Genomic DNA, 27,197 nt, shown 5'->3' with positions numbered 1-27,197 from the left:
CGCCTAGGCCTACCGCGAGTGTCTCGGCTGAAACAGAGTCCTTGGTACTTCCGACCGTGGAAACCGCACAACCGACCACCTCGGCGCCGGAGGCCTCTTCTGAGTCTGTTTTAGAATCTCCCTCAGAAATCGGTGTTCAGGAAACATCCGACACCATTCCCCTAGACAAAACTACACCAGCACGTGGAGCAGCCAGGCCCCCTGCATCCATGTCCATAAAAGCATTCACAAGGGCTAACGCTGCTAAACAGCCAAAATCTCTGCCTCCCAAGGCTATTCCTCAGGGATCCACTACAGGTTCACAGATTTTAAGTTTGGCTGAGGACCTTATTTCCTTAATTAGGGGCTCTCAGCCGCATCCGGACAGGGGCTCTCAACCTCCTTTAGACAAAAGGCCCAGGGTTGAGCCCACTGATTCCCAGTCCTCTGATGAGGCCTCAGATGACTCTGCTCTATCAGACTACCAGGAGGAGGCCTATGCGGCCTACGAGGATTCTGATGCAGAGGAATCTATTCCCTCGGCCTCTCCTCCTGAAGAGCTGTCCTTTGGGGAAACCCTTCACTCCATGAGAGAGCATTTCCAATGGCAGGGCCAGGAATTCTCCGATTCCAGGAAGAGATTAAGGATCTTTTTGCATTTACCTCAGCATAGACATTTGGCTATTCCTCCTGTTTTAAATGTCATTGATGATGTGTATTCTGAGTCTAGCATTACCCCTGACTCCCTTCCTCCGGCTCCTGTCAAACCCGACAGGTACTACAGGGTCCCGGACTCACATCATTTCCTTTACAAGGCCCACTCTGCTGACCCAGAAACTATTTCTCAGGGCCCTAAAGGGGTTGCAACTGCCACTACTAAAAATCCACTCCCCTCTGAAAGGGAGCCCAGGGCTTTAGAGAGATGGGGTAAAAAAGTGTATACTTCTTCCACTCTTTCTATGAGGGCATTAAATTGTCAATTCCATATGATACAGTACCAAGAGTATTTGTTAGATGAATTGCATAAAAAACTGTCTTCACCTGAACCCCTAGATCGCAAGTCACTTCAGGATCTGGTACATAACTCACAACAGGTTAGCAACCATTTCTTGCAGTGTGGTTATGATGCATTGGAAGCTTCATGTAGGTCAGCAATGACAGGTGCAGTCATACGTAGGCATGCTTGGCTGAAGGAACAAACCCTGCCAGATCATGTTAAAGCAAAGCTGCTGGATGCACCACTGGAAAAGCAAAAGTTATTTGGCTCCACTGCTCAGGAGGTCTTAAAGAAATTTGAGAAAAAGGCTAAATCTGTACAAACAGTCAAAGATTTCCTCCAGGTCCAACCACCAAGATTCAGCAGAAATTGGCCTTCTAAAAATTGGTCCTTTCCAGACACAGAGAGATTTCAAAGAGGCAAGAACAGGCGTGCCAGAGGTAGAGGGCAAGCTAGAGGCTCCTACAGAGGACGTCAGTGGCAGCTTCCTAACCAGAGAGGTAGTGCAGGACCTACAGCTGCTGCACAAGGACAGACTCAATGACTTCACCTTGACCCCGCCAACCAGGGCTCAATTGGAAGCACCTTTGGGCGGAAAGCTATCTTTATTCTCAAGAAATTGGCACAGTATTACAAGGGACAAATGGACACTGCAAATATAGACAAAGGATACAGGTTCCACTTTCATACGTTACCAAAAAGAAAAGGCATGCCAAACCTGCCACCGAATCAAAGGGCAGAGGCTTTAAAACAAATTGCCAACCTATTGCAAATGAAAGCTATAGAAAAGGTTCCTATCACAGAACAAGGCCAAGGATTTTATTCCAGACTATTCCTTGTCCCAAGAAAAGAAAAACAATGGAGGCCTATTCTCGACTTGTCCGCACTGAATACTTATCTCATTGTGCCAAAATTCAAAATGCTGACCCTACAGCAACTCCTTCCCATGCTGGGCAAGGGGTCTTGGCTGGTAACTCTAGACCTCAAGGAGGCATACCTGCATGTCCCTATCAGACAAAGTTGCAGAAGACACCTCAGATTTCTTGCAGGTTCAGAGCATTATCAATTCTCAGCATTGCCCTTTGGCTTATCTACTGTGCCCAGAGTATTCATGAAATGCCTGGCATCAGTAATTGCACACTGCAGACTTCAGGGGATTCAAATATACCCATATCTGGACGACTGCCTTGTACAAGCGGACAGCCAACAAACTTTGGTAAGACACTTGAATTATGCCATCCACCTACTACAGGCCTTGGGATACACAGTCAACATTCACAAAGACTTGTTCCATCCCAAAGAATAACTTTCCTGGGTGCGGAACTAGATACAACCACCCAAATGGCTTTTCTCACAGAAGAAAAACAAAGACAACTACCGGATTACTTCAAAAATCTGACAAAACAAACTCAGCTGACTGCAAGGAAAATCCTGCAGGCCCTGGGTTACATGGCATCGTGCATTCTTCTGATTCCACAAGCAAGGCTGCATATGAGGAAACTGCAATGGTACCTAAGGAGTTTATGGTCTCAGCACAGTCACAGCCTAGAAGCTTTCATACCACTCATTCCATGCCTTCAAAAGGAATTTCTGTGGTGGGCTCAAGCAAGCCTGTCAAACAGGGGCCTGCCTTTCAGCAAACCAATAACCAGCCAAACCATTACATCGGATGCTTCAGACCATGGATGGATGGGGAGCACACATGGAGGGCAGATGCAGCCAAGGACTATGGTCACAGAAAGAATTGCGCATGCACATAAACCAAAAGGAAATGCTGGCAGTGATACATGCAATCGAGGCCTTCAAACACTTTCTGCATCAAGGCCACCTGCTAATAAGGACAGACAATACCACAGTTATGTGGTACATAAACAAGCAAGGAGGTACCCATTCCTACCCTCTTTGCAGGCTGGCAATGAATCTTTGGGAGCTTTCCCTAAAACTCAATATAGAGCTGCAATCCCAGTTTGTGCTAGGAAAAGACAATATACTGGCGGACAGCCTAAGCAGAAATATCATGGATCCACACGAATGGATGCTGCACCCAGACATCTTCCTTCAGATAACGCAATCATGGGAGACACCGGACATAGATCTTTTTGCCTCCCATCACAACCATCAGCTGAAGAAATTCTGCTCAAGGACATACCACCCACAAGCATGGAAAGTGGACGCCCTCTCTTTCAGCTGGAACACTCTAACAGTGTATGCATTTCCACCTCTTCCATTAATGACCAAGGTCTTACTGAAAATCAGGATAGAGCAGCCAAAAGTGATTCTGATAGCTCCGGACTGGCCAAGACAGCACTGGTACCCACTGCTAAGGAGCATGTCACGCACGAAACCGTGGCCTCTGCCACAATGGTCACTTCTGACACAGCACAATTACAAAACTCTGCACTCCAGCCTGAAAACCCTGCAGCTGACAGCCTGAAGAATACCTTGACTCCTCACCAGGAAAAGCTATCCAAGAGAGTGAAGGATATCATCATGGAAGCTCGCAGGCCTTCCACAAGAAAGGCATATTCAGCAAAATGGAAAAGATTCCGCACTTGGAGCACCGCAAAGGGCCTAGATGCAACAGCAATGAGCATGGCACATATCCTGGAATACTTGGCAGAAATGCTCCACAATGGCCTTTCTTACTCTTCCATAAAAATTCATGCTTCAGCAATTTCAGCAGAATACAATACTGATCCACCTGTCTTCTCTCATCCTCTCCTAAGGCAGTTTCTAAGAGGAATTAAAAACATCAATCCTCCAAGGAAACCACCAGTGCCTACATGGGACCTTAACTTCATGTTGGAAAAGTTAACTCTACCTCCCTTTGAACCAGCAGCATCTTCAGAACTACAGTTCCTGTCTTGGAAAACTGCCTTCCTTCTGGCCATAACCTCAGCAAGAAGAGTATCTGAATTGCAGGCCCTCATGGCAGTACAACCATTTCTTATTTTTCATCAGGACAGAGTCTCTCTGAGAACCAATCCTTCATTCATGCCAAAGGTGGTATCCAGGGTCTCATTGAACCAAGCTATTCACCTGCCTACCTTCTTTCCAAATCCACAAAACAAGGGGGAGAAACTTCTGCATACCCTGGACATTCACAGACAGTTGCGCTACTACTTGGACAGAACTAAGACTTATAGAAAAACTGACCAGCTGTTTGTAGCATATGCTGCTGGTATACAAGGAAAAGCAATTTCCAAACAGACAATTTCAAAATAGATAGGAAATTGCATTCGATTCTGCTATTCTTTTCATGGCGAAACTGTGCCAGCTAACATTAGACCTCATTCCACCAGAGCCACAGCCACCTCCACAGCCTTCTTAAGAGGGGTGGCTACCAAGGACATTTTAGAAGCTGCTACATGGAGCTCCGTGCATACATTTTCCAAGCATTACAACTTACCCTTATATTCCAGATCCAGAGCAGGCTTTGCTACGGCAGTCCTGCAGGGCATTTTAGCTACACCATCCTTTTCTTAGATCCTACCACCCCCAGCTTGGCTATGGTATTCTACCCATATGTAAAGACTGCAGATGCATCCTTGAAGGACATAGTACAGTTTTGTACCTACCATAAATGTAGATGTCTAATAGGTATGCATCTGTAGTCAGGGTTACCCTCCCTCCTTCCCCTCTGTGGTATTTCTTGGGTCCTTATCCCTCTTATAGCTAGCTGGGGTTATCTATTATGGTGTATTTGTTTTGTATTACTGTGCATGTTTGGAATTTTTTGCATCTCTCCAAATTTAGCCTTCCTTAGAGGGCACCTGGCATCTGGGGCAAGAAAAACTGAGGAAGATGGTGTCGGCTGACGCTTTTATACCCCAGGCGCTCTGACGTCGGGGAAAGGGCGACATCAGCCGACGCCGGACCTAGACTTTGGAATCCGGCCGACCGAAGGGCTGCCTGAGGCAGGACAACCCATATGTAAGGACTGCAGATGCATACCTATCGGACATCTACATTTATGGTAGGTACAAAACTGTACTTTTCTCATGTCTAGCAGACTTGTACTGCCTCTAATACATTTTTCATTTCTTCTCCTTGATCAAAGATAAAGTTCCTGCTCACTCCCCTGTCACCGTCAAAAGCCTTGGAGTCTTCAAAATCGACTAGTGCTCCGACATACTCAATTCTGAAGTCTTTAGAGTCAGTGGCATCCTTGAGTCAGGAGGTCAGTGCTGCTTTCCTGGAGTCGTGTTCAGCTTTGTTGGATTTGGCCCTTGACATCACTACTCTGGTCTCAGCCTTGGAAATGGTCTGGTATCTGTGCCTTGATACCAGTCCTTCTGGTTCTTTAGCTTTGCTTTTAATTCAGATTAGAGATTGCCTTCCTCTTCTGCTTTGCTTTGTTATTGGCATTTGAAGCCATTGAGAACATTTTGGCTGGGCAGTAATGTCGGGGTGGGCATTTCTTTAATCTTGGATCCTACCCAGTGTCCTAGTGTATCTGTGTTTATATCATCTCATCCTTCCCAGGGACAGCCTACTTTGCAGAGCCTCAACCCATTCCTTAGTCAAGATGCCCAGGATACTTTTGACTCTTCCTCTCTGTCTCTTTCTGTCCTCCTAAAGAGCACAGACAGAAAATGTAAGAAGAGACAGCTGGATTCCCCTCAGGAGCCTCTCACTGAAGACACTGCCCTTGAGGAAGCGGAAGAGTTCCTCAGATCTCTCTTCAGTTGCACCTTCATTGGTGAATTAATGGAAATGTCAAGACAGACTGGGGAATTGGCCTACTGATTCTCCGTCTTCAGCTGAAGTGTTCTTTGCGGCATTTGGAGCAGGCCCATCTGTCTCCTGAGTGTTCCCTTCTGCTGACAAGCTGATTAGCATTGTGTTACAGAGAGCGTGTTAGGAACCTATTCCGCAAAAGCCAGGTAAAGTGCTTGTTCCTTTCTAAGGATTGCCCACACTGGAGCAAAGGTTCTCCTTCAGATTCAATTCTTATTGCAGCAGCCACAAAAAAATAGCTATTGGATGAGAGCTGCATGGTTTATCCTCTCAGCTGAGATTCCAGCGGGATAGATCATTTTGGGAAGCTTGTATATGCTTCAAGAACTTCTTCTCTTCAAGCATTGAATTACATGCGTCACATCACCAGATTCCAGTGGGATGTGACCAGTGAACTGTTAGTTTTTCAGGAGACCTCTGACAACAGAAATGAGAATGTCCGTGAGGACACAGCTAGTTACCATATTGTCTGTTACTAATGTTGCCATGAGGCTGGTTATAGCAGATGTGAATTCAAGAGCAGCAGGTACTGGTGTTGTTGTTGTACATCACCACAGATAGCTTTAAGGCATCACTTCTTAGCAACTGTTTTGATGGGTCTCCTCTTTTTGGACCTAAGGTGAAAGACGCTATGTGTAAGAGTAAGCAAACTGTCTGCAGTTCACATCTGTATCCATCAGAGACCTTTTTCCAGGAATCAGAAAGGAGTGAAGCATCTCTGGGTCAGAAAGTCACAACATTCTGCCTCTAACTCCTCATTTGACAGTGCACCCTGAGGCGGAGGAGAGGAACCCTAATAGATGCTGTTCAGGAGGCATACAGGGTCCGCAAAATCAAGGGATAGAAGCCCTTTCACCATTCCTGAAATGTTGCACTACTTTTCCCATTTGGGGGAATCATGGGATGCTTCTATCTTTTCTTAGACAGATAGCCATCACAAAGGATTCATCAGTAAAGAGAATAAAATCTTGAGATTACATAATTCCATTCAAATCAAAACCAGTCCATTCTTACAAATCCCTTCTAGATGGTCCACCCTGACAAAGAAGGGTTGTAGTTCAGGAAATTTCCCACCTCCTAGAAAAAAAGTCCTGCAGGGAGGTCCCACTAGTCCACAAAGGATCCAGGGTCTACTCAAAGAAAACATAGACCTCTGGCCCATGTAGGACCTCAGAATCTAAACATGTTTGAAAAAACAACATAGATATGGTCACTGTGCAATCTGTATTGCAATTTTAATAATAGTGTTCAAACCCTAAACAAAATGGATACTGGAAGTGTAGGTCTTTGTACAGTATCCTTCTACGAAATCCACACTTCCCTCTCTTAGCTGACATTAGCAAGTCTTTTTAATAAAAGACAATAAAAAAAAAAGAAGGATCCCCAATGGGGCACTTATCTGGATAACTGTAGGCAATGGTGACAGCAACGATGACATGGCTGACGGACAAACCGGATCAAAGATCCTGCATTTGGACTGGCAGCAAGATAGTCTAAGGATCTTAGTGTCATGCATCCACTTATGTACCCCCTACACTGTGGCTGAAGTCTACACCAGACATCAGGTTATTTCAGGCAGGATAATCCAACAGTATCTCAATACTACAACAGTGATTAGGGCATCTACTTTTATGGTAAGATGTCCGGACTGAATCACTATTGTGGTATTCCAAACAGATGAGTTTTTGCCACTGACATCTGTTCAGGGTACCAAAAGCTAAAAACCTTCCATTAGCCATACATCTGACATATATTAGCCCATGAACATAGGTGTACATAAGTGGCTGTATGAGCAAAATTTCTCTGACTATCTTGCTACCAGCCTGAATGCACATCTCACACCCGTCTGTCTGACCTTCGTGTGTGTGTTTGTACTGTAATCCTTTATGGATTTAAATAAGTGCCCCTTTGTTAACTCTGTTGATCTGTGATTTTGTTAGAGTAGACAGATACCCCATGTAGGCCTCCATTCCCGTTGTCTTTTCTGTTTAGGCACAAAGCACAGTTACAAATCTTGTTCCATCTGCCGGTCATTCATACCCACGACTTTATGCTCACATTTGTCATTGTTGAATTTTTTCTTAGAACTCGATGAATTAAGTGATTAGTTCAAGCTAAGATGGTGGATCCTTCCACATCTGATGTACCATCCACACCAAAGAAAAAAAACTCTTGCCTTAGCCTGAAGTTCAGTCTCTCCAGTCAGATTTGGATGTATCCACTAAGGTGTCAGAACCTGAGGTACATCCAGTACTTCCTCAGATTACAGAAGGCAATTCAGTTGAAGAGCACAGTTACCCTCATTGCCCTGTAAGACTTACTGGAATCTTTTACTGAGGTACATTGGGGGTTGGACCCTGTATATTTAGTCCATGTGGACATCACCCCTAAAAAAGAAACTGCAAAAAGCTAAGCATGTTCCCTCCTCCCCAGTCTTATATGGAGAAGGAGTGGGTGGACTTTTCTCAAGGGCTGTTCATGACCATTATAGCTCTCAAGCCTCCTTCCTTTTTAGCATTTCCACCCACTCCTCAGGACATTACTTTTGAGTTCCTCTGAGGGTGAGGATGGGCCTTTTAGATTCAGTTGATCATTCCCTTGTATACTACTTAGAAATCCACGCACCTGGACAGGTACCCTTAGTTGATTAAGACTACCTCTTCCCTGATTCCAAGTGGAAGAGACATCTTTTAAGGTTAATGTTTTATAAATGTGATGAAATATTTCGATTGAGATTCTAAACAAAGCTCTGATATTAAGAAAAGGATACTAATAATCTCTTAGAAGTTTGCATCCAAGTCCTCTGCTCCTGATTCTCCACCACCAGCCCCTAATAGGCCTGATAGATTCTTTAAAGTTCTTTTCAAGAACCCAGTTCTAACCATTCAGCTTCAGATAAGCCATCTAAGCTCCTGCATTCAGCTAATGCCCTTCCCTCAGATAAGGACAGTAGGGTCATGGACATGTCGGAAGAAGAGGTCTATGCTTCTCTACCCTGGCTTTCAGGGCCATTAATTATTAGACTCTAATAACCAAGTGCCTTTTTTCTATCCATGGCAGCATGAATAAGACTGTTGCTGACGTAAAAGGATCAAATTCAAAACAGCAGGCCATGTCTTTAGTGCCTAAAGCAACTTGGGTGGCATTAAATGTAGTTGTGATGCTATTGAGGTCTCCTGTAGAGCAACTGCTACTGGCTCTGTTATTAGGATATATGCACGGTTAAGCTTTCAACCTGTCCCTGAAGATTTCAAGGCAAAACGCTTAGTGTCTCATCTAGACAAGGATCTTTCATTTGGACCACAGTCAGTTAGCTTGTTCCAGACCTTGCTTAGAGCAAGGGAAAACTATGAAGGACTGCAGGCAAAATCTACTCACCTCTGTACCTAGATGTCAGAGAAACTACCTTGCCAAGTCCACTTAATTTGTCCAAAGAAATTATTGGTCTTCTGAAATATAAGAAAGCTCCTAGGAAAAGATTCCAGGACAAACATGAACGGGAGTTCAGATCTGTGAGGCCTCCCTGCACAGATAAGTCAGTTTGACTAACTTTTCCTCCTCCCCTCCAACCCCCAGTCCCAAACTCCCCCTTTCCAAAAGGCTTTACTTAATCTATTCAGGTTGAGAAATGATCATAAGACAAGTGGGTACTCGGCATTATCAAACCAGGATACAGAATGTCCTGAAAGGGACTCCCTCCTTTCAGAGGCATTCCGCCTCCTATCCACAGCTAGTTTTTTCCACCCATTCTGCAGGATTTGCTCTCCCAAGGCACAATGCAGCCAGTTCCACTTGGTTTTCAGAAACAAGGTTCTACTCCAGGCTGTTCTTGGTTCCGGGGAAAATACAGCAGGGACCCATACTGGATTTTTCCCAGTTCAACACCTACCTCAAGGTTCCCACTTTCAAATTGCTGTCTGTTACTTCCCTAGGCCTTCCTATTGTCTTTGAACACCTGTTGTGTAGAAAATTTGTGACATTTTCTACTGGTTTATCAAACTTTCAGTTTTGTGCTCTGCTGTTTTGGCTTTCTGCTGCTGTCAGAGTTTTCACAAAGATCCTAGCTCTGGTAATAACCTTTTGCAGGACACGGGGACTACAGATATTCCCTTATCTAGCCAATTTGCTAAATCATGCATCATCACCTCAGATTCTGTTACTGCATCTTAAGTTCAGTCTTGCCCTCCTGTGACTGGGATTCACTGTTTCAAAAAATATCTTCCCTACAGCCAACTTAAGACCTAATGTTTTGGAGTTGCAGACTAGATACCAAAAACATGCAAGTCTTCTTGCCTCAGGAGAAGGTGCCTCACAGCCTACTTCCAGTCCTTCTTACCACTTTGTCTGCAAGGAAGATTCTCTGAGCAGTAGGCTACATGGCAGCAGCCATTTCTATGTTACCATTAGCCAGGCTGCATATGAGAAACATATAATGGTACTTTTGAAAACTGTAATGTCTCAGCACTCTCATCCCTTGGACACTCAGATCCCCCTTATACCATGTCTGAAGAGGGAGATACTTTGGTGGAAGTAATAGATGAACCTCAACTCAGGGCTGCCCTTTAGGGTGCAAATTCCACGTCAAGAGCTGCATACAGACAAAGCTTAGGGCACATGGGTGTGGACTCACAATGTTTATGTCTGCTGGCAATCCAGTCTCAAATTAGAACACATCAACCTGAAGGAGATGAAAACTCTTTCTGGCCCTACAAGTTTTCTCCCATCTCTGGAAACTAGGACCTTTAAAGGTATTCACAGGCAGCACAACATTCATGTGGTACCTAAACAAGCAAGGAGGAACAAAGTGTTACTGTGTCTGTGCAGATTGGCTGTGATAGCTTGGGACCTAGTCAACAAGGCAAGCCTTAATATGTCAGCCTTAAGAGTGGTAGTTTTGTAATTTGTGAAATTCTGTCTAGAACATTTTCCTCCCTCCCAGTATACATTCCCTGCCAGGACAATATCCTGGCAAACTCCTGCAGCAAGTCAATGGACCCCCCCCAAGTGAATGCTAAACAAAGAGGTCTTCCTAGATATACTCCACAAGTAAGGTACACCACATATTGATGTACTTGCTTCAAAAAACAGCAAACAAGCTCCGTCTATTTTGCACAAGGACACCTTGCCCTGAGGCTTGGAGGACAGATGTCTTGTCCTTCCAGTGTACTAGAAGGTTTGGTTATGCCTTCCCTCCTCCGCCTGTGCTCTCATAAATTTTACTCAGAATTAAAAAAAAAAATTCTGGTGACTTCATTTTGCCAAGGCAGCATTGGTTCACCCTTCTCTATCTTTTAGCCAGGGGCAATCACCACAAGCTACCCCACAAAGTGAGCTTGCTTACACAACAGATTCTGGAGTATTTTGGGGGTTTTATTCACTGTGGTGTCAGTTATTCTGCTATTAAAGTTCAGTTAGCAGCCGTCTGTAATTTCCACATGGCCACAAATAAGTTTTTGATAGCATCTCCAAAAGTCTGTTAAAACAGAAAGTCTTTAAAGCATTCCTAAGGGAGACTTTTCCTTGGGTTATTACCTTAATGTTGCAAACATTTACACAGCCTCCCTTTGAGCCATCCTCTTCCGTTGAATTAGTTTCTTTCCTGCAAAAAGTGTTTTTGGTGGTTGTAACTTAGTCCAGATAAATTTCTGAACATTAGGCATTTTCATGCAAATCTCTTTACAGTAGAGAGTTGATTATCCAAACTAATTGGGACTTATGGTAGTTTGGATAATCAAACATATAATTGAACCGGATAAAAAACTTCTAAAAATGTTTTTGATTAACATTAAACAAGAAAAATAAAACCAATAATACTGCAAGTACAAAATGGTATAGTGTATTATTGCAGTACAAGCTAAAAATACACTAGTGAATACGTATATATGTTTACATATTCAGACTTGATGCTTTTTCCTACCTGAAAACTTTGGAAGGCAGAGTTCAATTGACATTTCAGATAATTGGCATTCAGATAATCAACTCTCTACTATATTTGATATTCCAGAAGAGCAGAGTTTCTGTCAAACCTAATCCTCGCTTTTATGCCTTAAAGTAGCTACAGATTTAACCTTGAACCATGTCATACATCTGTCTTTTTTCCTAATCATTCGAGCAAAGGAAAATACACCTTGCATACCTTGAATGTTCATCGGCATTTCAGATTTACTTGAGCCACACAAATTCCATAGGGAAAGCTGACCAGCGCTTTGCATCTTATTCCAGAAATAAGTTGGAATTCAAGGTTTCTAAAGTGTCTTTGTTCATATGGGTTTCAGATTGTATTACCTTTTATAATTTGAAAGGTTTCTCTCTTTCTACCACAAATTTTTATTTTATTTTCTATATATCAGACACAATCCACTAGGTCTTTTTCCACTTCCACTACATTCTTCAAACATTCATTGTTAGATGATGTATGTGCTGCAGCAACTTAGTCTAACATGCTGACCTTTGTCAAACAATGCAGACTAGATCTCCATTCCAGATTCAGAACAAGCTTTGATTCTGCCATCTTCAGAAGTATCCTGAAATGATGCCACCTGGGAATTCCTGTAGCTAATGACACTGTTCCAACTGTTATGATGGACAGAGAAGGCCAATATAGGATACAACAATTATGCACTTACTATAACATTAGATCCTTGTTGCCCATCTCGGTCTGTCTCAGCATCCCATGTTCCTTACTCCATTCAAGTTGTCATTGAGATTTTGCTTAGCTTCTGGATGATCCTAATGGACCAGTCATGAAGGCTTTCAAGGGGCATAGTCATTTATCCACTGTGTTTTCCCTGGAGATTCCTGTCTTGTTAAGGATAGCTCTGTTTCTGTAGGGCAAACTCAGTCTGAAGTTAGTGCATTCAGGGGATTGTGGAAGAGAGGAGAGTTTTCATACTGGAGCAGCTCTGAAGTTTTTTTTACCAGCTGGGATCTGTCTTGATCCAGATAACCCAATTGTCAAGATGGACAGAGAAGGGCAACAAAGATCTAACATTATGATGTCTTAACTTTCATTTTTCTTTCCAAATTATTTGCTCTGTGTCATTTTAAGGATTAATTTCTACTTTGTTACTTATTAGTATTATCTGATTTGTGGGGTTAACATTGTAGCTTGTGTTAGATCTTAAACATGTAAATGAAGAAAAAGAAGCTGGAGTAAAGCAATATAGAACTATGATAAGAAAAATGTAAAAATGTCTTTCTCAAAACCTTCTGATGTGAACCAATTTTGTGCTTTTTTGTATTTTGATGTATATATTTTCTCTACCTCATTTAAATTTAGGTGTCGGTTTAGTCAAATGCTGCATCCCATCTTTGAAGAAGCTTCAAATATAATCAGACAAGAGTTTCCTGAAAAAACTCAGGTGGTGTTTGCCAGGGTAGATTGTGATCAGTACTGTAAGTAACTATTCTGTTTGTATATGTTCTTGTTCTGGTCTAGGGTATTTATCCAAATGTTAAAACAGAGTTTTGTTTTTATTAATGACCATTAAGCATGTATGGTTTATATGATTTGAAATTGGAAAACCCATGTGAATGAATGCCTACAGCATTTCTTTACTGCAATGTATTTACATCTTTAATGTGTTAGCAGCTGTTTATCTTTACGCTTAACAGTGTTTTTATTTTACAGGGTGATCATGTTAAGATTCATAATTTGGTATAAAACACTGGGCCTTAAGAAAGCAGAATGAAATTTGTAATGTACTATGGGGGCATTCTGTTATGGGTGAACACTGCCAATTCTACCTACATTGTAACAAAGGATGTTCTTCGTTCCACATTGCTGCAGTCCTTACTATTATTGGGTCCGCTGCTGTCCGTCCGGCCCGAATACCAGTATGGCTGGCGTGCGTCAGCGCGGCGATGATTAGACCGACGCCAGTCCAGGGTCACGCGCATGATGACCGACGATATCCTCAGTCTTTTTTTTGCGCGGTCCGGTGCAGAAGCAGTTTCTTGCGCGAGTGCGTTTGATGCTTATCAATATTCGGAGTTTTTCACCGAATCAGAGTTGGCTTGGCACTGTTAGAACATTTGCTTTTTTCTTTCTCTTTTAGTCGATGTCAGGATGTCAGAAAAAGTGAATAAAAAGTGAATAACTGTAACAGATGTTACCATATACCATACCCTATGCCTTGTGATACCCCTGTCTACCTTATTGTTTAGGGCCTGTTGGATACGGGCTTATTGTTGGATGCAGCTCTTGACTAGGACTGTGCCAGGTTAGTGTTTGGGAAGCGGCCACTTAGTGTTGCCGCCGGATGCCGACGCGCCCCGGATGCTCCAGCGCCAACCCGCTCACAGCGAAAATTAGGCTACCGCAGTCAGAAGCTGGACGCCGGCGAGGGTTAATGAACGGCAGTGGTGGGCGTCGGTTCTTTAGAAAACTTTTGGAGTCCCAAGATTACTGCCAGGAGTTTCTTTGGAGTCTTGCAGGGCCTTTACTGTTACAGGAGGTGCCTTCTCAGGAGGTAGGCCAGGGCTGGGAGCTTCTCAGAGTTAGACTTCTCTTCCTTAGTAGGGTCTCCCCTCTCCGTCAAAAGGCTGTTGCCAAATCTTCTGTTTTGATAATAAGAAACAGCTTTCAGAGGGGGGCTTCTCCTAGCATTTCATTTGCAGAGGCCTAGAAACCGCTAGAATAAGAGGCATGTGGATGGATTTCACTCCTCTATTAGAGGCCTGGTCCTGATAGGGAGGCTAGTTTTCAACAGTGTTTGAAGAGAGTGGTATCTCATTTCTGAGGGATTGTTCTGATTCTTCTGGAAGCAGTGACTCCTTATTTTGGATTTCCTGATGGATGATTCTGTACCTTCTGATCCTGATTTCTCCTAAACAAGGCCAGAGCATCTTCTGAGGGAGAAAAGGCTTTCTCAATTCTTGGCATTGGGTTCCTGGAATTAGCCCTTAGCCCAACCCTGGCTTGAAGCATAGGCCTGTTTTAGGAAACTAAATCAGCTTGTTATTTTCTTTTCAAAAGACAAATTGGGAGATGATTCAAGTGTCTCATTGTCCAGGCTGCTTTCTGATTACATTACTTTGGTATGTAAAGAAAAAACATCTGTCTTGCCCTCAAACCAAGAGCTCATTCATCCAGAGCAGTTGCAGCTTCTACAGTGCCTTTAGATGATATTTTGATATTTGTGCTGTAACTTCTTAGTCTGCTGTTCACACCTTTGTTTCCATTATTTATTTATTTTATTGTTATTTTACATTTGTTGACTGAGATAGTCCGACTGGATATATGTCCATTTTCAGCTCCACATACCAAAAAGAGACTGTACATACATCACTGAGTGATAAACTCAGGCAGACATGTTTAGAAAAATATAGACAAAGAATACAGGCAGATATCAATATACACAATGTGCAGACTTGCATCTGATTGGCAAAGACGTATCAGAAAATGTGAACATAGAATACAATAAGATCTCATAATTCACAATGCTTATACACTCAAATGCTATGAGGCATAGATACTTGGCTAAACAGGTTATGTAGCAAGACATGTATTAGTGAAGTTGTTAGTCAGGTTTAGAACAAGAGCACAGCCAGTGAGATGTGAGGTATTTTTTGAGTTCCCTTTTAAATAGGGGTAGTTAGGTTTCCTTGGTAATGGTAGTAGGGAGTAGATTCCAGATTTTACTGGTTGAGCTGGCAAATATAGCATCGCCTGCAGAGTTGTTGGATTTGTGGGTCAGTATCATTAGTTTATCAGCTGAGCATAATGGCCTGGGGGCACTATGAGGGGTGAGAATATTTTTGAGGGCAGGGGTGTTATCAGGTTGGTGTATTTTATGTGCTGTTATAAGCTGGTTGAACTGTAGAAGTGTAGGATACTCTAGCCATCCCAGTGCTTTGAGGTTCTGGTAATGGTGGGTCCTAAAAGCCATCCCAGTAGCGAATCTGGCTATATGATTGCAACATCCTGGTAATTTGTTGATCGGTTTTGAATAGGTTGGTGAGTACAGGGGAGGCATACATAAGGGTAGAGAGGAGGTGTGATCTTGCAATAGCTACCCTAGCTGGGGGGGGGGGGGTGAGAAAAGGTTTGGCTCTGTACAAAGAGCCAAGTTTTTTGTTGACAGACTTAATAGTGTGATTGACATGTTTATCGAATTTAAGGTTGTTGTCTATTATTACGCTTAGACGCTTTGTATGGTCATCAGGGGAGATAATGGTGTCATTGCTAGATTTGATGTTGAAGGAAGGAGGAGAAATTCTACGGTTAGGGGAGAAAAGTAGTAGCTTGGTTTTGTTAGGATTTAGAAGCAGGCGGCGATTAGCTTGCCATGTTTCTACCGTGCTGAAAAGTGGTCTGGGTGAGGGTGAGAAGTTGTGTAGGAGAAGAGGCGGAGCATATTAGTGTTGAGTCATCTGCATATTGGATGCAGGTGGCTCCTGGGATGGTGGTGTGCAGATCATTGATAAAGATAGAGAAAAGAAGGGGACCTAGTATGGACCCTTGTAGGACACCTAGGGTTAGAGGAAGTTGGGATGACAGCTTGCTCTGCCATAAGACAGCTTGCTGCCGTTTAGGTAGGAGTGAAACCATTGTATTGCGTGTTGGTCTAAACCGATGGTTGTAGGGTATTGAGCAGTAGCTGATGGTTGACCATATGGAAGAGTGCTGAAGATAGTTTGTTGCTGTTATGATAATGATTGATGACATTAGAGAAAGATAGAAGAGCCGTGGGGGTACAGTGGAATGGCCTAAAGCCGTGCTGAGAGTCGGCGAGCTTTCCGTTTTGAATAAGGAAATGCATAATTTGTTTGTGTACGTATCTTTCCATGATTTTAGCTTGTGGTGAAAGAATGGCTATAGGTTTAAAGTTAGATAATTCTGTGGAACGTCCTCCTTTAGGGAGAGGTATACTGTGATATTTTCCATATTGCCTGGATGGATCCTTCTGAGATGGATCTGTTGATCAGAATAGAAATGGGAAGTGCTATAGCATCAGCTGCTTTTTGAAGATAATCAGCTGGGAGGTGGTTGGCAGCTAGTGTAGTAGGTTTTAGCTTTTTGAGTCAGGTTGGTAGGTACAGTTTGAAAGGTAAAGGTGGATTGGGTGCTGGGTGAGTCAGGGCTAGATGTGCCAGAGCTGGTGTTTGTGTGTGATGGAGTGAGATGGCTAGCTAGGGACTGGATAGTTTCAGTAAAGAGGGAGTTGAAGCTGTTTTCAATTTCTACAGGGGATTTATCTAGGGCAGCTGATGGGGTAGGAGTGGTGGAACGGCTTGGGTGGAGAAAATTGTTAATACCAGCCCAAAACTTTTGAGGTTTTTAGCTGATATTTTTGTTGTAGGACGGTATAATGATTTTTTTTGTCTAGAATGACAGATTTTTTTGGTCTGGTTCCTTAGCTGCCTGGTCTGATGAAGTCTTTATGACGAAAATGCAGTTTCCTTAATGTGTATGTAAGAGCGTTTATTTTACTGTTGGCATTGCTGTTATCGAGACCAGGAAGTAGCGTGGCTATTTTAACTTTGTGGAATAAAATTGTTTGGATCACCTTACAGCGGACCTTGGCACTTTTTTTGGACTTATTGGTTTGTTTCTAGTGCTTACATCTGTTTTTTGGTTCTTAGCTGCCTGTATCTTACTTGGTCCATAGGGGCTTGATAACATGTCACCTGGCCCAGGCGTTGTTTCTTAGTTTAATTTTGTTTTTTGTTTCTTTAGATAGCCACCGTGCAACTGAACATACAGTCTAGATTGCAGGCATTATTTGTTTCCACCACTCTTTGGAATATCTTTGCATGAGACCACCCTGGAGTGCTGTTAGCTGGGGAATCTGTGTAGTCTGTTGAGTCAGAAGGAAAAGACAACTTCCATTTAGTGTTTTTTAGGAGGTCGTGAAAGGTGTAAGCAGGCAAACTCTATCTGAGGTATTAAGGAATGGGAGGGGAAAAATTGGTAGGGGAGGGGACTAGATCTGAGAGCTTGAAAAAGTTGTCATTTTCATTTCTGATAAGAAGACACCACAAATCTAGTATTATGGTAAATATGTAACTTTCGTATACATTACTAAACTAGAGTTGATATGAATGTGTGATTTTTCTAAATCATTATTGCAAGATAGAATGAAGTGTGGTTTTAGAAAGTATGATTACTGAGGGAATCCGGATATAGTGTTAAGTAAAGTCATTGTGTGCAGGGCAAGTGAAATTGCCTTGTCAAAATTATAAAAGCTCTGAAGATTTGGATGGGTGTAAACTGGCTTGGGGGATGAAAAAAAAAATCAATAAAACAAAGTATAAGTGAGTCATGAAGTATCTGATAAGAATGAAAATCAGTCAGATGTGATGCAGAGAAAACCTTGTACAGCTGCTGTGGCTCCAAGCATGATATAAATAAAAAACTCGTTTTTAATCATGTGTAGAAGAAAGATGAATTTAAGTTGAAGGAAATGAATCTATTATTGCAAAGTATTATTAGTTATTTTTGGCCATGGTTTGTGTTGAGAATTGCTCGCAAGGTAAAAGTACAAAAAGTTGCTGTAATTAGAAAGTGAGTTGGGAAATTGGGAAGAAAATCTGAGAATTAATCAAATTGTGAAGTTTAGTCTGGTCAGTGGATCAGTGTAGTATCTGTCCAAGCACCCTGAGCCATAGCTGAGAATGACAGCAACCATAATCAGTCACTGGTCAAATTGCAACCTATTCTGTGGCCAATATGTAAAACTAAAAGATCGTAAAGTTGTTGTTCTGGTCTAGAATAATATAGCCTGACTTCCTGGCACAGAAGAATGGAGACCTTAGTATGACCCAGGTGACCAGAGTTGATTTAGTATCCCCCGCACTGCAGAAGCTGGGGGATGGGTAGAGTGAAGGGGCATGGCACACTTGCCTCTCTGGGGAGAGTGGTTTGCAGGTAGTTGGCAGTGCATGGAGCCAGCTCAGTTTCCCTGGATGAGACTGGAGAAACCACCAAGCATGCTTTTTAAGGGGTGGGGCTGCTTGGAGGGGAGCACCCCTTTTAGAAATCAGGGGATGATCCCTATTGTCAGTCTTTTGCATGCCCCCGCTAACACTTGACTAAGTGCGTCTTGGAGTTATGACCAGCAAGCTCCACCCCGATGAATGGTGACCTCTACTGACTGACTTGCACGCTGTGATGGGAATGAATGGGCTGCTTTGCAGGTAGAGTGCTAATGACTGGCAAGCTGGGGGGACAAAAAAAAAAAAGAATGAGAAATACAAAATTCTGTTCTGTATAGTTATATTTTGAATGAACTTCCAATGTGAAGTTGCTTATTAGAAGCTTGACATGTTGAAAAGAATTTACATTGTGACTAAACAGTTCTTGTGGATAACAAAATTCTGATTTGCCATGAGTTTGATGATTAATTCACTTGGGATGTTTATTTAGAGTTTATCATATTCAGATTTATCATACTGTGCAGCCTGTACTGCATGCTTTAGGGAATGTTACCAGTAGCTTTGTAGGCTTTAACTGATAAAAAGCTAAACAGCATAGACCAGACAGTTGTGATTCAAAGGGAAAGAAACCCAACAAAATTGGTTAACAGCAATTTACTTTAGTGAAGCCAGATAAAAATTCTTATTGTCTACGTGGACAACATATGAATAGAGCTGTAAAAAGCATTATGCACTTTATAGAACTACAGTATTATTCTCCATCAGGTTAGAAGTAAAATCTTTGTTTGCTTTATACAAACAGGTTTATGAAGTAGAATTGGTAAGGATATTTCTGAGTTGATAGAGGATAGAAATTTCTAAGGATTCAGTTTAGTACTTTGGCGTTTGAATTGCTTCTAAGAGTTGTTATATAATCCATAGAGTTTGGCAGTGTTAATGTAGATTATGATGTACTGGAATGGAGCTTTTTGGAATATTGAGAAATGTAATTTTATTGCTATGGGCATATAATGTCCATCTGTCTTCATAGGTTTGTAGGATTTTACTAGGCTAATGAACACAAGGGCCTTTTTAAGCCTAATCATGCATCCCAGAAATTCATATACGTTCATTAACTTGCATATTTTAAAGCACAAGCAGAGGTCTTGAGATTTGAACTGATGACCCTTAGTTTACTAGACTAGTGCTCTAACCTCTGAGCAATAAGGCCATGTTTATTGTAAGTTTATATCAAAGTAAAGAAATGCACTGCATTTAGGAGACTGGCTAGCACTGAACGTCTTTGAAAAGTGACATAAAGGGACATTTTGTATTGTATCTGCTTTCCACAACTTCACAGTAGCTTTCATCTGCATAGTAACAGACAGTAGACATGTAACAGCAGAAATAAAATAATCTGTGTAGGTGTGAGATAACTGAGCTAATGATATGCATTGAACTATCAGGATTACCTTGCACTGTATATTTTTAGAACTGTACTTAGGTGGCCAGTAAATTCTTAGGTAGCATCTTAGATTAGGTTATAAAATCATTCATTTTGATGCTGTAATATGAGTGCTTATACCATCATGCTTCAAGAATGCTTTGCTTTTCTGATGGTACGTAACTTATGCAATTCTTCACATCATAAAATTCCTGACTTTATCCTGTCTACCACTGTTAGCAAGCCATCATTTCTAACAGGTTTAAACTATGGTACAGAGCAGAGCATAACTAATGGAGTTACTGAAAAAGCTTGGATAGAATTACCTCAAACGGTTTAGGACTATGTCACTATAAGAGTTGGACAGCTATAATATATGGGTCATGTTTTATCATTGGAAGTCTTGAAACCAAATACTGAGAAAGTAAGAATCATAATTTAGATGCCCATACCCGAGGACCGACACGCTCTTATGAGATTTCTAGAAGTCATACACTGTCTTTCTCCTTGTTGTTTAATCTGTCAGACACAAATTTACAATGGAGGAAAGTTTTGAACATGTTTTGACATAGTACTGGAGGACAGAGTACAGAAAGAACTTTGAAGTACTTAAACACTAACTGAAGCACCCACACTAAAGTATTTCAGTATGACTAAGTCTTGTTTCAAGTTGATGCCAGGCAGAATGGTATTTATGCATTTGGTTCTGCGTGAAATGGTCATTATGGATCAAGAACCTTTATGGCTTGATCAATAAATATGCAGAGATTGAAAGAACTATTTGCTGCATTTTGTGGGTGTAAAAAGTTACACAAGTATAATGCATTAAGGTGTAAGCAGACTGTCCCTGTTTAAGAAACCCTCTTACAATGGATCCATCTGTGGAACATGAAAGGAATAGCACAGACTGGACAAGAATGTCAGAGAATTGTAAGGTTCTCAGGATGTAAGTGAAAATTTGGCTCATAAAGCAGTAGTGATGTATGTTAAAAGGGTTTGAAGGTCTGAACAACATTCAAGAAACAAAAAAATACATTTTTATCAAAGTGAAAAGTCTGGGAAAATGTGACATGGGTTCATATACAGATAAAGCAGCTACATATAGGCTCAGCTTGCCAAGCATTGGTTTGTACCTGCAAAGTGCAAATTCTAAACCTACTCAGTAGAAATAACATGTATAATATGTAGAAGTTTTTTGTCAAGTGACTGCTTTGCCAGTATTGCCATGGAATATAAATGTACTTTCAGGTATTCACAAAAAACATAATATAGCATTATATTAAGAGTTGTAGGATGCAAATAGCAATTTTACATGAGACACGTTTGGATGGAAATAAGCATGTGAATTTGACAAAGAAAGGATGTCGGGATGGGCATTCAGCAGAAGTAACTAGGCTAAAGAAAAAGGTGAGTAATAGTGATAATGAGAGGGGTTCCAGTAGTGACAGAAAAGTCAAAAAAGACAATAATGGTAGGGTTGTGGTAGCAAGGAGTTACTGGGGGGGGGGGGGGGAGAGAAAGATTATGCTGGCATATAGTTATATTTTACCCAAAACTACTGTTTTGGAGCTTCTGATAACTTTGGGAAAAATAATAAGCTTTCAGCAGGGAATATTATTCATGTCTGGGGAGTGGAACCTGATTTGCAAAAGTGAGGATGTGTCAGAGGGATCTAGAAGAGAAACAAAAGAGGGTGGATCGCTGAAGAAGTATATGTGATTGTTCAGTATTGTAGACAGAAATGTAGTGACATGAGCTTGGACAGAATTTTACGCACTTTTCCCCAAGGTACAGTAGCTGGGCTGAGTTGATGTTGTAGTTAAATGAAAGCTTTGAGATCCATCCAGTAACTGTATTGGAACATTCACCAATACAAATGATGATAATGCTGGAGGGTAATTTAAGAATTACACTGGGGCTTTCCTAGTTATCTTTTTAAAAAGGAGAAATTTAAAGTTTGGCTCTGGATGATTGTCAGTCTTAGTGACACTCCGACCCAATGTGCAAAAATGGGAAAAGGAGATGTTCTTCATCTCACATTGCTGCAGTCCTTACACTTGGGTAGTCCGCTGTCCTCGGTCGGCCCAAATATCAAAGTATTAGGCTGACGTCGGTCAAGGCGCATAAAACTGACATCAGGACGTCAGGGTACATATGCGCATGACCGACGTCATATCCTCAGTCTTTTTTGCAGCATGGTCCGATGCAGAAGCAGCGTTGCAAGTGCCGTTCGGCGTTCTGAAATTTTTCGAATTCGGAGTTTCAGACCGAGTCAAAGTTGGCTAAGTACCCCGTTGGGGAATATTTTAGTTTTTTCTTGCCTCAGTGGTTTACCGGATGTCAGAAAAAGTGAATAACTGTATTTCTTGTGGGAAACAGATACCGCATAGAGATTATCATACTTTGTGTATTCCTTGTTTAGGGCCTGAGCACGACGTTGTTGGTTGTCGCTTTTGTGCTAGATTCAATAAGCGCACTATCAAGAGAAGATTAGATTGTGCCAGGTTAGTCTTCGGGAAGCGGTGCAATTATAATATGCCGTCGGATGCTCCGACGTCCGCTTCTTCGAAGAAGCGCAAGGATAAAGCAGCTAAGCCCAGGCAAGACGAGTCGTCCGTACCGGACACCGGTTCTTTACAGGTGTCGGTGGAGCCGGTGGTTCCACCGGAGGTTTCTGTGGAGTCCCAGGGGGAGACCTTGTTATTGCAGGATGTGGCCTCTCAGGAGGCAGGTTAGGCTGAAGGGGCTTCTCAGGTTACTGTACTCCCCTCCCTCCCTAGGGTGGTTAGGCCTTCTCCTTCTGTTTCCAAGGCTTCTCCCAGAGGCAGGCTAGGTTTAGCTTCAGTTGGTGTCACTCCTAGTTCTTCAGGAGCTGTGCCCAAGAAGCATATGCTTAAAATGGCAGAAGATTTGATTACTTTGATTAGAGGTTCTTTGCCCCCTCCTGATAAGAGACCTAGGGTGGAACCTGAGTTGGGGAGTTTTGAGCAGGCTTCAGATGTTTCTGAGTCTTCGGCTGAAGACTTGCAGGAGTATTCTCCTTATTCTGATTCTGATGTGGATGATTCTACTCCTTCTGCTTCTCCTCCTGAGGATTTTTCTTTTTCAGAGACTCTTCATTCCATGAGGGAGCATTTTAAGTGGGAAGGTCAGGACTTCTCTGATTCCAGGAAAAGGCTTAGGGAATTTTTGTTTTTACCCCAGCATAGGCCTTTGGCTATACCTCCTGTTCTGGATGTTATGGGGGATGTGTTTGCAGAGGCTTCTCTTAATCCTGATTCTTTGCCTCCTGCTCCTGTTAAACCGGATAGGTATTATAGGGTGCCTGAAGCTCATAAGTATCTTTTTAAGAGTCCTAGGGCGGACCCAGAAACTGTTAGTCAGGGGCCTAAGGGTGTTAAGGCTTCTGTTGTTAAAAATCCGGTTCCTCCAGATAAAGAGGCCAGGGCTTTGGATAGATGGGGAAAGAAAGTCTATACTTCTTCCACCCTAGCTATGAGGTCTTTGAATTGCCAGTTTCACATGTTGAAATACCAAAACTGTCTACTTTCTCAATTAAAGTCTAAGGTAGATGCTCTGGCGGAAGGTATTGAGTGTAAAGAGTTACAAGATTTGGTACATGTCTCTGAACAGGTGGGTAAGCATTCTTTGCAATGTGGTTTTGATGCTGTCCAGGCCTCCTCTAGGGTGGCTGCCACTGGGTCAGTTCTTCGCAGGCACGCCTGGCTGAGGGATCAGAATTTGTCTGACCATGTTAAGACAAGGATTTTAGATGCTCCTTTACAATCTGATGTGTTGTTTGGTTCACCTGTTGAAGCAGTCTTAAAGAAAATGGAAGACAAAGCTAAGTCTATGCAGACTGTTAAAGATTTTTTGCAGGTTCAGCCTCCGAAGTTTAGCAGAAATTGGCCTACCAAGGGGTGGACTTATCCTTCTTATGATTCCCAGTCTAGGGGTAGGTCTAGACGTGGTAGGGGCAGAGCTCAGGGCTCTTTCAGGCCTAGAACAGGAGTTCACCTGCACAGTCTTCGGGTGAGGGCAGGGGTCAGTCCTTTCGTAAACAGACCCAATGACCTACCTTTTCAGCTGCCAGAGCCTTCTCGTTTGGCAGCACCTTTGGGAGGAAGGTTGGCACTTTTCAAGGAAAATTGGAGTTTAATTACCCAAGACAGATGGGTACTGGATATCATACACCAAGGTTACAGGTTTTATTTCCATACCTTGCCTCCTTTCAAAGGCATGCCAGACGTTCCTCCTGAGCAAAGAATAGAGGCTCACAAACAGATTTCTCTGCTGCTCCAAATAGGAGCCATACAACCGGTCCTTCTGTCAGAAGTGGGCCTAGGATTTTATTCTCGCCTGTTCCTAGTACCAAAGAAGGGGAACACGTGGAGACCAATTTTGGATTTATCTATCCTCAACACTTATCTGGACATTCCCAAGTTCAAAATGTTGACGTTACAACAGCTTTTACCTCTGCTGGGCAAAGATCACTGGATGGTGACTCTGGATCTCAAGGAGGCTTACCTTCATGTTCCTATCAGGCTAAGTTGCAGGAAGTATCTGCGTTTTCGGGCTGGGACTTCTCATTATCAGTTCTCTGCATTGCCCTTTGGCTTATCTACTGCGCCCAGAGTGTTCACGAAGGTTCTGGCTCCAGTGATAGCTTTCTTCAGGCTACGAGGAATACAGATCTACCCTTATTTGGACGATTGCCTGATTCTGGCTCAAGGAAAGGACGAACTTCTTCATCATCTACACTATGTTATAGCAGTGCTAAGATGCCTAGGGTATTCTGTGAACGAAATAAAGTCCAGTCTATTACCCTCTCAGGACATGTGCTTTCTGGGTGTGAGACTGAATACAGCATCCCAGATGGCCTTTTTGACCCCGGACAAACAAAAGAATCTTTCTCTTTACTTCCATCAATTGTCTCATCAGTCCAGGCTGACTGCAAGGACAGTCCTTCAAGCCTTGGGGTTCATGGCATCTTGTATTCTGGTGCTTCCCAATGCCAAACTGCATATGAGGAAGCTACAATGGTATCTCAAAAATGTATGGACACAGCACTGCCAAGATATGGACACTGTCATTCAGATAATACCTTGCATTCAAAAGGAATTTTGTGGTGGGCTCAGGAATGTCACCTAAACAAGGGACTCTCTGTGACCCGGCCAGAGGCGAGTCAGATTCTAACGACAGATGCCTCAGACAAAGCTTGGGGAGCTCATCTAAATGGAAAGTGGATACAAGACACGTGGCCTGCCAGACTTCTACATCTACATATCAACTTGAAGGAGATGTTAGCAGTCCAATTTGCATTAATAGCTTTCAAGGATTTACTTCTTCCAGGGCAGGTGTTGATTCTAACAGACAACACAACTGTCATGTGGTACATCAACAAGCAAGGGGAACACATTCTTATCCTCTGTGCAGACAAGCAATGATTTTGTGGGAGACTGCTCTCAGTTTACAGCTACATCTTCAGGCAAGGTTTCTGCCGGGAGCACAGAACTCCTTAGCAGATATGTTGAGCAGACAAATAATGGATCCCCACGAGTGGAAATTGGATCCTCATGTTTTTCAGAAATTGACAGTGTCATGGGGAACTCCAGACATAGATCTGTTCGCTTCTCCACTAAACTACCAGCTGCCAAAGTTTTGCACAAAAAGTTTTCATCCCACAGCTTGGAAAGTGGATGCTCTTTCATTCAATTGGAGCAATCTTCATGTGTATGCCTTTCCACCTCTGCCTCTCCTCCCAAAGGTACTTCTGAAGGTCAGACAGGACAAGCCACAGATGATTTTAATAGCTCCAGATTGGCCTCGACAGCACTGGTACCCACTACTGAGAAGTCTGGTACGGGAGCCTCCATGGCCTTTACCTTCGATTCCACACCTGCTGTCCCAGGAGAACAGTCGTTTACTCAATGTCAAACTTCACTCTCTTCACCTGACAGCCTGGCATATTCTGTTTTAAACCCTGGAGGGTCTCAGCTTCCACAACAAGTTTTGAATGTTATTTTGGAGGCCAGAAGGCCTAGTACAAGGAAAGTGTACGCAGATAAATGGAAGAGATTTTTATTTTGGAGTGCAGCAAAAGCATTTGATGTTTCTAAGCCTAATTTAAGTGTGGCTCTTCAATATCTTACTGAGTTACTGGACAAAGGTTTGTCCTTCTCTTCTATTAAGATTCATGCTGCAGCAATTTCTGCTCACTATGACTGTGACCCACCTTTGTTTTCTCATCCTTTGTTTAAGCAATTCCTTAGAGGGGCAAAGAATATAAGACCCCCACGGAGAGCTCCTACTCCTGCTTGGGATCTCAATTTTGTGTTGGAGAAACTCACTCTACAACCTTTTGAGCCTGCAGCTACTGCTGAGTTGAAATATTTATCATGGAAGACTGCCTTTTTGTTGGCCATTACCTCTGCGAGAAGGGTTTCTGAATTACAGGCCCTTATGGCAGTTGAGCCTTTCTTCATTTTCCATAAGGATAGGGTATCTTTGCGTACTAATCCATCCTTTATGCCTAAAGTGGTTTCTAGTGTGGCTTTAAACCAGACTATTCATTTGCCTACCTTTTATGCGAACCCCCAAAATAAAGGGGAAAAGATTTTGCACACTTTGGATATACACAGGCAGTTGCGATATTATTTGAGCAGAACTAAAGGGTTCAGGCAGTCTCAGCAGTTATTTGTTTCTTTTGCTTTGAGTTCTCAGGGCAAGCCTGTGTCAAAACAAACTATTTCTAAGTGGATTGGGTTGTGTATTGCTTTCTGTTATTCCCATCATGGTAAGGAGATTCCAGCTGGGATTAGGCCTCATTCCACTAGGGCTACTGCCACTTCTACAGCCTTTCTAAGGGGGGTAGCAACTAAGGATATTTTGGAGGCTGCTACTTGGAGTTCAGTGCATACTTTCTCTAAGCATTATCACCTTCCTCTTTACTCTAAATCGAGGGCTGGTTTTGCCACTGCAATTTTACAGGGCATTTTGGCAGCTCCTACTGCTTTTTAGTTGTGCCATCCTCCCTTTTCTCTGCTTTGGGATTCTACCCAAGTGTAAGGACTGCAGCAATGTGAGATGAAGAACATAGTACAGTTTTGTACCTACCATAAATGTAGATGTTCGAAGATCCACATTGCTGCAGTCCAATTTACCCTCCCTCCTTCCCCT

At 42.6% G+C, this 27,197-nt stretch overlaps 1 protein-coding gene across 1 annotated transcript in view; it reads left to right on the top strand.

The window, feature by feature from the left end:
* The window catches only part of ERP44 (endoplasmic reticulum protein 44), an 866,037-nt gene that overhangs the window by 101,340 nt on the left and 737,500 nt on the right, over positions 1 to 27,197 (top strand). The window contains exon 2 of the mRNA XM_044088913.1: positions 12,996 to 13,111. Within this exon, the coding sequence (XP_043944848.1) occupies positions 12,996 to 13,111 (116 nt within the window). The remainder of the gene's footprint in view (positions 1 to 12,995; positions 13,112 to 27,197) is intronic.

The sequence above is a fragment of the Protopterus annectens genome, chromosome 12.part0 (genome assembly GCF_019279795.1).
Source record: "Protopterus annectens isolate FY-2018-M chromosome 12.part0, PAN1.0, whole genome shotgun sequence".
Taxonomy (NCBI): Eukaryota; Metazoa; Chordata; order Ceratodontiformes; family Protopteridae; genus Protopterus; species Protopterus annectens.
This window is presented reverse-complemented; position numbering and strand designations above follow the sequence as displayed.